The following is a 12,367-nucleotide window of genomic DNA, read 5'->3' as shown; positions in this document are numbered from 1 at the left end:
AGCATCACTCCTCTCCCTGGCCCCTCCTCTCTCCCGGGCCCCACGGTCTCCCCGGCCCCTCGACCCACCCTTTCCCTGGCCCCTCCCCTGAACACGCCCATCCCATGGGCCCTGCCCCTCCACTGGACCCACCAATCCTATAGCCCTCTCCCCTGGTCCCGCCCCTCTCAGGCCCCCCCCTTCACTGGACACGCCCATCACATGGCCCCGCCCCTCCCCTGGACCCACCAATCCTATAGTGCCCTCTCTGGCCCCTCCCCTGCACTGGCCCCCTCCCCTGCACTGGCCCCGCTCCTCCCCTGGGCACGCCCATCCTATGGCCCCTCCCCTCCCCTGGACACGCCCATCCCATGGCCCCGCCCCTCCCCTAGACCCACCAATCCTCTAGCCCCCTCCCTGGCACCGCCCCTGAATTGGCCCCTCCCCTCCAGACAGGCCGGGCCTGGTGCTGGGACTCGGCAGAACTTGGGGCGGATGTGGAACTGGGGATCGCGGTTTGGGTGAGTGTGAGGAGCCGCGGGTGGAGCAGGGGGAGCAGGAGAGAGCCGCGGGTCCAGCCCGGGGGCAGCGAGGCCTGGGCCCTGGGAGCCGGCGCTCCCCCTCCCCCGCCCTAGTTGGCGCCGTGCCCGGCGGCCTGACGCTGCTCTTTAGTGCGAGGCCCTGGCTTCCCGGGAGCTGAGGCCTGGGCCGGTGAAATCGAGGCCGCGGAGCTCGGGCCCAGGTCCAGGGCAGCGGTCGGCACAATCCGCGCCTCTCCAAGTCTGGGGGATGGAGCTCCGGGCCGGGGGATTCGTGCGGGAGAAAGCTCCATAGTGTGGGTTGGGGGGTTAGAGAGTGATGGGTACATGGGGGTAGGGGGCGTATTATATGGGGTGAGATTTATGAGGGTATTATGGGGTCATAGGAGCTGAGTATTATGGGGTGATCCTTATGGGGGTATTATAATATCCCCATAATAGACAACCCATATATGAGATGAGTATTATGGGGGTTTTGAATGGGGTTAGTATTATAGGGGTATTATATGGGGTGAGTATAATGGTGTCATAGGGACTGAGTATTTTGGGATGAGTATAATTGGGGTATTATAATGGGTATTATATGGGATGAGTTTTATGTGGGGTATTATATGGGATGAGTTTTATGTGGGGTATTATATGGGGTGAGTTTTATGTGGGGTATTATATGAGGTGAGTTTTATGTGGGGTATTATATGAGGTGAGTTTTATGTGGGGTATTATATGGGGTGAGTATCATGGGGGGGTATTATACGTGGTGCATATTATGGGAGTCATAGGGGCTGAGTATTATGGAGTGTATTATATGTGTTGAGTATTATGGGGTGTGTATTATGAGTATTATATGGGGAGAGTTTTATGGGGTTATTATATAGAAACATAGAAAATAGGTGCAGGAGCCTGCACTGCCATTCAATAAGATCATGGCTGATCATTCCTTCAGTACCCCTTTCCTGCTTTCTCCATACCCCTTGATCCTCTTAACCATAAGGGCCATCCATATCTAACTCTTGAATATATCCAGTGAACTGGCATCAACAACAACTCTGCGGCAGGGAATTCCACAGGTTAACAACGCTGAGTGAAGAAGTTTCTCCTCATCTCAGTCCTAAATGGCCTACCCCTTATCCTAAGACTATGTCCCCTGGTTCTGGACTTCCCCAACATCGGGAACATTCTTCCCGCATCTATCCTGTCCAGTCCTGTCAGAATTTTATATGTTTCTATGAGATCCCCTCTCATTCTTCTAAACTCCAGTGAATAAAGGCCCAGTTGATCCAGTCTCGCCTCATATGACAGTCCAGCCATCCCTGGAATCAGTCTGGTCAACCTTCGCTGTACTCCTTCAATAACAAGAACGTCCTTCCTCAGACTAGGAGACCAAAACTGAACACAATATTCCAGGTGAGGCCTCACTAAGGCCCTGTACAGCTGCATTATGACCTCCCTGCTTCAATATTCAAATCCCCTAGCTATGAAGGCCAAAATACCATTTGCCTTCTTTACCGCCTACTGTACCTGCGTGCCCACTTTCAGTGACTGATGAACCATGACACCCAGGTCTCGTTGCACCTCCCCTTTTCCTAGTCTTCCGCCATTCAGATAATATTCTGCATTCGTGTTTTTGCCACCAAAATGGATAACCTCACATTTATCCACATTATACTGCATCTGCCATGTATTTGCCCACTCGCCTAACCTGTCCATGTCACTCTGCAGCCACTTAGTGTCCTCCTCCCAGCTCACACCGCCACCCAATTTAGAGTCATCTGCAAACTTGGAGATATTACACTCTACTCCTTCATCTAAATCGTTAATGTACATTGTAAAGAGCTGGGGTCCCAGCACTGAGCCCTGCGGCACTCCACTAGTCACTGCCTACCATTCTGAAAAGGACCCATTTATCCCGACTCTCTGCTTCCTGTCTGCCAACCAGTTCTCTATCCACGTCAGTATATTACCCCCAATACCATGTGCTTTGATTTTGCACACCAATCTCTTGTGCGGGACCTTGTCAAAAGCCTTTTTGAAAGTCCAAATACACCACATCCACTGGTTCTCCCTTTTCCACTCTGCTAGTTACATCCTCAAAAAAATTCCAGAAGATTCATCAAGCATGATTTCCCTTTCATAAATCCATGCTGACTTGGCGCTGTTATTTCATCCGTAATGATTGATTCCAACATTTTCCCCACTACTGATGTCAGTCTAACCAGTCTATAATTACCCGTTTTCTCTCCATCCTTTTTTTAAAAAGTGGTGTTACATTAGGTACCCTCCAGTCCATAGGAACTGATCCAGAGTCGATAGACTGTTGGAAAATGATCACCAATGCATCCACTATTTCTAGGGCCACTTCCTTGAGTACTCTGGGATGCAGACTATCAGGCCCCGGGGATTATCGGCCTTCAAGCCCATCAATTTACCGTAAATAAGGATATCCTTCAGTTTCTCCTTCTCACTAAACCCACTGTCCCCTAGTACTTTCGGAAGGTTATTTGTATCTTCGTGAAGACAGAACCGAAGTATTGGTTCAATTGGTCTGCCATTTCTTTGTTCCCCATTATAAATTCACCTGAATCCAACTGCAAGGGACCTACGTTTGTCTTTACTAATCTTTTTCTCTTCACATATTTATAGAAGCTTTTGCAGTCAGTTTTTATATTCCCTGCAAGCTTTCCCTCGTACTCTATTTTCCCCCTCCTAATTAAACCCTTAGTCCTCCTCTGTTGAATTCTAAATTTCTCCCAGTCCTCAGGTTTGTTGCTTTTTCTAGCCAATTTATATGCCTCTTCCTTGGTTTTAACACTATCCTTAATTTCCTTTGTTAGCCATGGTTGAGCCACTTTCCCAGTTTTATTTTTACTCCAGACAGGGATGAACAATTGCTGAAGTTCATCCATGTGATCTTTAAATGTTTGCCACTGCTTATCCACTGTCAACCCTTTGAGTATCCTTTGCCAGTCTATTCTAGCCAATTCACGCCTCATACCATCGAAGTTACCTTTCTTTAAGTTCAGGACCCTAGTTTCCAAATTAACTTTGTCACTCTCCATCTTAATAAGGAATTCTACCATATTATGGTCACTTTTCCCCAAGGGGCCTCGCACAACAAAATTGCTAATTAGTCCCTTCTCATCACACATCACCCAGTCTAGGATGGCCAGCTCCCTGGTTGGTTCCTCGACATATTGGTCTAGAAAACCATCCCTAATACACTCCAGGAAATCCTCCTCCACTGCATTGCTACCAGATGGGTTAGCCCAATCAATATGTAGATTAAAGTCGCCCATGATAACTGCTCTACCTTTATTGCACACATCACTTATTTCTTGTTTGATGCTGTCCCCAACCTCACTACTATTATTTGGTGGTCTATACACAACTCCCACTAGCGTTTTCTGCCCTTTGGAATTCCGCAGCTCCACCCATACCAATTCCACATCATCCAGGCTAATGTCTTTCCTTACAATTGCATTGATTTCTTCTTTAACCAGCAACGCCACCCCGCCTCCTTTTCCTTTCTGTCTATCCTTCCTAAATGCTGAATACTCTTGGATGTTGAGTTCCCAGCCTTGGTCACCCTGGAGCCATGTCTCCGTGATGCCAATCACATTGTATCCGTTAACTGCTATCTGCGCAGTTAATTCGTCCACCTTATTCCGAATGCTCCTTGCGTTGAGGCACACTTTGCCCCTTTAGAATTTTGCTGTAATGTGGCCCTTTTTGTTATTTGCCTTGGGCTTCTCTGCCCTCCACTTTTACTATTCTCCTTTATATATTTTGCATTTTGACTTCATTTTATTTCCCTCTTGTCTCCCTGCATAGGTTCCCATCCCCCTGCCATATTAGTTTAAATCCTCCCCAACAGCACTAGCAAACACTCCCCCTCGGACATTGGTTCCAGTCCTGCCCAGGTGCAGACCGTCCGGTTTGTACTGGTCCCACCTTCCCCAAAACCAGTTCCAATGTCCCAGGAATTTGAATCCCTCCCTTCTGCACCACTCCTCAAGCCATGTATTCATCTGAGCTATTCTGCGATTCCTACTCTGACTAGCATGTGGCACTGGTAGCAATCCTGAGATTACTACATTTGAGGTTCTACTTTTTAATTTAACTCCGAACTCCTTAAATTCATCTCGTAGGACCTCATCCCATTTTTTACCTATGTCATTGATACCTATATGGGGTGAGTATTATGGGGATATTATAGGGGTATGATATGGGGTGAGTATTATGGTGTCATAAGGGATGAGTATGATGGGGGTATTATATGCTGTGCGTATTATGATGGGTATTATATGCTGTCAGTATTATGGGGGGTATTATATGGGGTGAGTTTTACGTGTGGGGTATTATATGGGCGAGTTTTATGTGGGGTATTATGAGGTGAGTATTATGGGGGTCATAGGGGCTGAGTATTGTGGAGTATTACATGGGGGATATTATATGGGTTGAGTATTATGGGGGGTATTAAATGGGGTGAGTATTATGGGGTCGTGGGGCTATTATATGGGTGAATATAATATGGAGGTATTATATGGGGAGAATATTATACGGGAATATGGCGGTATATGGGGTGAGTATTATGGGGGGTATTATATGCAGTGAATATTATATGGGTATATGGGGTGAATATCATGGGGGTATTGTAAGGGATGAGTATTATTGGGGTTATTGGGGCTGAGTGTAATGGGGATTTTATATGGAGTGTGTAATATGGGGGTTGGAAACATAGAAAATAGGTGCAGGAGTAGGCCATTCGGCCCTTCGAACCTGCACCACCACTCAACAAGATCATGGCTGATCATTCACCTCAGTACCCCTTTCCTGCTTTCTCTCCATACCCCTTGATCCCTTTAGCTGTCAGGCCCATATCTAACTCCCTCTTGAATAGATCTAACGAAGTGGCATTAACAACTCTCTGGCGGTAGAGAATTCCACAGGTTAACAACTGTGAGTGAAGAAGTTTCTCCTCATCTCGGTCCTAAATGGCTTACCCCTTCTCCTTAGATTGTAACCCCTAATTCTGAACTTTCACAACATCGGGAACATTCTTCCTGCATCTAACCTGTCCAGTTTCGTCAGAATTTTATATGTTCCTATGACATCCCCCCTCATTCCCTAAACTCCAGTGAATGCAGGCCCAGTCGATCCAGCCTCTCATATGTCAGTCCTGCCATCCTGGGAATCAGTCTGGTAAACCTTCGCAGCACTCCCTCAATAGCAAGAACTTCCTTCCTCAGATCAGGGGACCAAAACTGAACACAATATTCCAGGTGAGGCCTCACCAAGGCCCTGTACAATTGCACTAAGACCTCCCTGCTCCTATACCCAAATCCCCTAGCTGTGAAGGCCAACATGCCACTTGCCGCCTTCGCCTGCTGTACTGCATGCCAACTTTCAATGATTGATGTACCATGACACCCAGGTCTTGTTGCACCTCCCCTTTTCCTAATCTGCCGCTATTCAGATAATAATCTGCCTTCATGTTTTTGCCACTAAAGTGGATAACCTCACATTTATCGACATTATACTGCATCTGCCATGCATTTGCCCACTCACCCAAGTCACCCTGCAGCCTCTTGGCATCCTCCTCACAGCTCACACCGCCACCCAGTTTAGTGTCATCTGCAAACTTGGAGATATTACACTCAATTCCTTCATCTAAATCATTGATGCATATTGTAAATAGCTGGGGTCCCAGCACTGAGCCCTGCGGCACCCCACTAGTCACTGCCTGCCATTCTGACAAGGACCCATTTATCCCTACTCTCTGCTTACTGTCTGCCAACCAGTTCTCTATCCACGTCAATACATTACCCCCAATACCATGTGCTTTAATTTTGCACACAAATCTCTTATGTGGGACCTTGTCAAAAGCCTTTTGAAAGTTCATTTCCACCACATCCACTGGTTCTCCCTTGTCCACTCTACCTGCTAAATCTTCAAAACATTTTAGAAGATTTGTCAAGCATGATTTCCCTTTCATAAATCCATGCTGACTTGGACCGATCCTGTCATTGCTTTCCAAATGCACTGCTATTTCATCCTTAATAATTGATTCTAACATTTTCCCCACTACTTGATGTCAGGCTAACCGGTCTATAATTACCCGCTTTCTCTCTCCCTCCCTTTTTAAAAAGTGGTGTTACATTAGCTATTTCCTGACTAGTAAGGATTTCCTTCAGTTCCTCCTACTCGCTCGACCCTCGGTCCCCTAGTATTTCCGGAAGGTTATATGTGTCTTCCTTCGTGAAGACAGAACCAAAGTATTTGTTCAATTGATCTGCCATTTCTTTGTTCCGCATTATAAAGTCACCTGATTCTGACTGCAAGGGACCTACGTTTGTCTTCACTAATCTTTTTCTCTTCACATATCTATCGAAGCTTTTGCAGTCAGTTTTTATGTTCCCAGCAAGCTTCCTCTCATACTCTATTTTCCCCTCCTAATTAAACCCTCTGTCCTCCTCTGCTGAATTCTAAATTTCTCCCAGTCCTCAGGTTTGCTGCTTTTTCTGGCCAATTTATATGCCTCTTCCTTGGATTTAACACTATCCCTAATTTCCCTTGTTGGCCATGGTTGAGCCACCTTCCCTGTTTTGTTTTTACTCCAGACAGGGATATACAATTGTTGAAGTTCATCGATGGAATCTTTAAATGTTTGCCATTGTCTATCCACCATGAACCCTTCAAGTATCATTTTCCAGTCTATTCTAGCCAATTCACGTCTCATACCATCAAAGTTACTTTTCCTTAAGTTCAAGATCCTAGTCTCTAAATTAACTGTGTCACTCTCCATCTTAATAAAGAATTCTACCATATTATGGTCACTCTTCCCCCAAGGGGCCTCGCACAACAAGATTGCTAATTAGTTCTTTCTCATTACACATCACCCACTCTAGGATGGCCAGGCCTCTAGTTAGTTCCTTGACATATTGGTGTAGAAAACCATCCCGAATGCACTCCAGGAAATCCTCCTCCACTGTATTGCTACCAGTTTGGTTAGCCCAATCTATATGTAAATTAAAGTCGCCCATGATAACTGCTGTACCTTTATTGCATGCATCCCTAATTTCTTGTTTGATGCTGTCCCCAACCTCACTACTACTGTATAGTGGTCTGTACACAACTCCCACTAGCGTTTTCTGCCCTTTGGTATTCCGCAGCTCTACCCATACAGATTCCACATCATTCAAGCTAATGTCCTTCCTTACTATTGCATTAATTTCCTCTTTAACCAGCAACGCTACCCCACCTCCTTTTCCTTTCTGTCTATCCTACCTGAATGTTGAATACCCCTGGATGTTGAGTTCCCAGCGTAGGTCACCCTGGAGCCATGTCTCCATAATCCCAATTATATCATATTCGATAATAGCTGCCTGTGCAGTTAATTCGTCCACCTTATTACAAATACTCCTCGCATTGAGGCACAGAGCCTTCAGGCTTGTCTTTTTAACACACTTTGTCCCTTTAGAATTTTGCTGTAATGTGGCCCTTTTTGATTTTTGCCTTAGGTTTCTCTGCCCTCCACTTTTACTTTTCTTCTTTCTATCTTTTGCTTCTACCCCCATTTTACTTCCCTCTGTCTCCCTGCATAGGTTCCCATCCCCCTGCCATATTAGTTTAACCCTTCCCCAATAGCAGTAGCAAACACTCCACCTCGGACATTGGTTCCGGTCCTGCCTAGGTGCAGACCATCCGGTTTGTACTGGTCCCACCTCCCTGAGAACCGGTTCCAATGACCCAGGAATTTGAATCCCTCCGCCCTGCACTACTCCTCAAGCTACGTATTCATCTGAGCCATTCTGCCATTCCCACTCTGACTAGCACGTAGCACTGGTAGCAATCCTGAGATTACTACTTTTGAGGTCCTGCATTTTAATTTAACTCCTAGCTCCCTAAGCTCAGCTTGTAGGTATTATAAGGGGTGAGTATTCTGGGGGAATTATATGGGGTGAGTATTACGGGGGTATTATGGGATGAGTATTATGGGGTGTACTATATGGGATAAATATTATGGGGATATTATATGGGGTGAGTTTTATGGGGGGTATTATATGGGGTGAGTAGTATGGAGGTCAAAGGGGCTGAGTATTCTGGGGTATTATATGGGGTGAGTATTATTGGGGTATTGTATGAGGTGTGTAATATGGGGGGTATTCGATGGGGTGAGTATTACAGGATTATTATCTGAGGTGAGTATTGGTCATAGGAACTGAGTATTATGGGATGAGCATTATGGATGTATTATGTGGGGTAAGTATTATGCAATCATCAGGGCTGAGTATTACATGGGGTGAGTATTATGGGGTTATTACATGGGGTGAGTATTATGGGGTTATTATATGGGGTGAGTATTCTGGGGGTATTATATGGGGTGAGTTTTATGGAGGGTATTATGGGGTCATAGGAACTGAGTATTTTGGGATGAGCATTATGGGTGTATTATGCAGGGTATTATATGGGGTGAGTATTATGCGGGATTATTATATGGGGTGAGTATTATAGGGGTAATCGGGGCTGAGTATTATGGGGCTATTATATGGGGTGAGTATTATGGGGGGGGTATTAAATGGGGTGAATATTATAGAGGTATTATGTGGGCTAAGTATTATGTGGGGTGAGTATTATGGTGTCATGGGGCTGAGTATTATGGGGTGAGTATGATGGGGGTTTTATATGCTGAGAGTATTATGATGGTACTATATGCTGTGAGTATTATGGGGGGCTATTTTCTGTGGTGAGAATTATGGGGGTATTAAATGGGGTGAGTTTTATGGGGTGAGTTTTATGTGTCGTATTATATAGGGTGAGTATTTTGGGGGTCATAGGGCTGAGTCATATGGGGTGTGTAATATGGGGGTATTAGATGGGGTGAGTATTATGGGCGGTATTCTATGGGGTGAGTTTTATGTGGGGTGAGTTTTATGTGGGGTGAGTATTATATGCGGGGAGGTATTATAAGGGGTGAGTATTTTGGTGGTGTTATATAGGGTGAGTATTATATGGATATTATATGGGGTGTGTATTGTGGGGTTATATGGGGTGAGTATTATGGGGGATTTAGATGGGGTGAGTATTAGAGGGGTATTATAGGGGTATTATATGTGGTGAATATTATGGGGGTATTATGTGGGGTGTGTAATATGGGGGGTATTAGATGGGGTGAGTATTATGGGGATATTATATGGGGTGAATATTATGTGGGTGTTATATGGGATGTGTATTGGGGTATTAGATGGGGTGAGTATTATGGGGGTTTTATATGGGGTGAGTATTAAGGGTGATTATTATGGAGGTATTATATGGGGTCAGTATTATTGGGTATTATATGGAGTGAATATTATGGGCGTTATTAGATGGGGTGAGTATTATGGGATTTTTGTATGGGGTGAATATTACATGGGGTGAATATTATGGGGGTATTATATGGGTGAGTATTATGGGGGTATTATACGGAGTGAGTATCATGAGGGATATTATATAGCGTGAGTTTTATGGGGGATATTAGATGGGGTGAGTATTATGGGGGATATTATACAGGGTGAGTATTATGGGGGTATTATATGGGGTGAGTATTATGGGATATTATAGTGGGTGAGTTATTGCGGGTATTATATGGGGTGTTTAATATGGCAGTATATGGGGTGAGTTTAATGGGGGTATTATATGTGGTGAGTTTTATGGGGGGTATTATATGTGGTGAGTATTATGTGGATCATGGGGGCTGAGTATTATGTGGGATTGCTATTATGGGGTATTATATGGGATAAGTATTATGGGTGGTATATGGGGCGAATTTTATTGGAGGTATTATATGTGGTGAGTTTTATGGGGGTTTTATATGGGGTGCATATTATGGGTGGTATATGGGGTGAATTTTATTGGAGGTATTATATGGTGAGTATTATGGGGGTGGGTATTATGGGGTAAGTATTATGGGAGAATTATATGTGGTGTGTAATATAGTGGTATATGGGCTGAGTATTATGGGGGTATTTCTGGGCTGAGTATTATGGAGGGTATTTTATGGGTGAGTATTATTGGGGTATTATATGAGGTGGGTATTATGAGGGATATTATATGGGGTAAATTATAAGAACATAAGCAATAGGAGCAGGAGTAGCCCATTTGACCCCCCGAGCCTGCTCCTCCATTCAATAAGATCATGGCTGATCTGATCATGGACTCAGCTCCACTTCCCTGTCCGCTCCCCATAACCTTTTACTCCCTTATCAGTCAAAAATCTGACTCTCTCTGCCTTAAATATATTCCATGATCCAGCATCCACAGCTCCCTTGGGCAGAGAATTCCATAGATTTACAACCCTCTGAGAGAAGAAATTTATCCTCATCTCAGTTTTAAATGGGCAGCCCCTTATTCTGAGAATATGTCCCCTAATTTTAGTTTCCCCAATGAGTGGAAATATCCTCTCTGCATCCACCTTGTCGAACATCCTCATTAATAAGTTTCAAAAGATCACCTCTCATTCTTCTGAACTCCAATGTGTATAGATACAACCTACTCAACCTATCCCCATAAGTCAACCCCCACATCTCCGGAATCAACCAAGTGAACCTTCTCTGAACAGCCTCCAATGCAAGTATATTATATGACGGTATTATGTGTTATGAGGGTTATGAGTAGATTGGGATAATCTATTGCATTTAGAAGAATGAGGGATGATCTTATGAAACATATAAGATTCTGAGGGGGGTTGAGAAGGTAGATGCTGAGAGGTGGTCTCTCCTAGCTGGAGAGTCTAGAACTAGGAGGCACAATCTCAGGATAAAGGGTCGTGCCATTTATGACTGAGACAACGAGGAATTTCGTTGCTCAGAGGGTTCTGAATCTTTGGCATTCTCTACCCCAAAAGACTGTGGATGCTGAATCATTGAGTATATTCAAGGCTGATACAGATTTTTGGACTCTAGGAGAATTAAGGGATATATATATCAGGCGAGAAAGTGGAATTGAGGTCAAAGATCAGCCATGACGGAGCAGGCTCGAGGGGCTCCTGTTCCTCATTCTTCTATGGTGTGGGTATTATGAGGGTTTTGTAGGATTAGTATTGTTATGGTTATATAGAGATATTTGGATTTTATGTAGGTATTATTTGAGTTATATGGTATGGTAGCATAGAAGGATGCATATTATATAAGAGTAATATAGAAGAGGTGTAATATTGTATGTGGTGTGAGTATAATACAAGGTGTATTATCTGAACACTGCCACCTGCAAGATGCATTCCATCCTGGAGTAGACCTTTATCACTGTTTGAGTGACAATGAATGATAAATGTAACAAATATGACAATCAGTGGAATTTGCTACCTGACGTTATTGTGGGAGTACAATCACGAAGGCCCATCACCACCTTCTCTAGAAATATAAAATCTAGCGGTTGAGTCTTGTATGGACCTGCAAGTATTATTTAGAGGTGGGCGGGGGGCGGTGGGGAAGTGAGTTGTATGGGGGAGTTTTACAAGTTTCAGGTTTGCCTTAGATATTCTTTCAGGTGAAGTGGTGATTTCTGTAAGCGGTCTGAATGTCTGGTGTCCAGAGGTGTGGAGATTAACTGCCCAATTTCCAAATATATGTTAGCATAGCCCAGGGGGTGTAAAACAGACTCTTTGTGATCTGAACTGGCTACTATGAGGTAGGACTTCACGATGTCCTGCTCTAACATCTCTGGTGTTTCCACCAGGCAGGGAGACCGAGAGAAGAACCCTTGCGGAAGTTACTTGAACTTGTTTTTTGCTTCTCCGTTCTTTTTGAAGGTGGACTGAAACACTTGGCGAGATGAGGCCAGTTGCTTTATTTTCACAGCCAGCAAGTGAACATACA

The 12,367-nt window shown here is 44.6% G+C and overlaps 1 protein-coding gene across 2 annotated transcripts in view; it reads left to right on the top strand.

Annotated features, from left to right (window-relative positions):
- Positions 1-403: 403 nt before the first annotated feature.
- The window catches only part of fbxo30a (F-box protein 30a), a 31,656-nt gene continuing 19,692 nt past the window's right edge, over positions 404-12,367 (top strand). The window contains exon 1 of one of the 2 annotated variants that reach the window (XM_070884883.1): positions 404-500. In XM_070884883.1, the coding sequence (XP_070740984.1) occupies positions 475-500 (26 nt within the window). In that variant the 5' untranslated portion in view covers positions 404-474. Of the gene's footprint in view, positions 501-10,590; positions 11,121-12,367 lie in introns of those variants that run through there. The other variant, XM_070884884.1, reaches the window with a different exon arrangement.

This window comes from Pristiophorus japonicus, chromosome 7 (genome assembly GCF_044704955.1).
Source record: "Pristiophorus japonicus isolate sPriJap1 chromosome 7, sPriJap1.hap1, whole genome shotgun sequence".
Classification (NCBI taxonomy): Eukaryota; Metazoa; Chordata; class Chondrichthyes; family Pristiophoridae; genus Pristiophorus; species Pristiophorus japonicus.
This window is presented reverse-complemented; position numbering and strand designations above follow the sequence as displayed.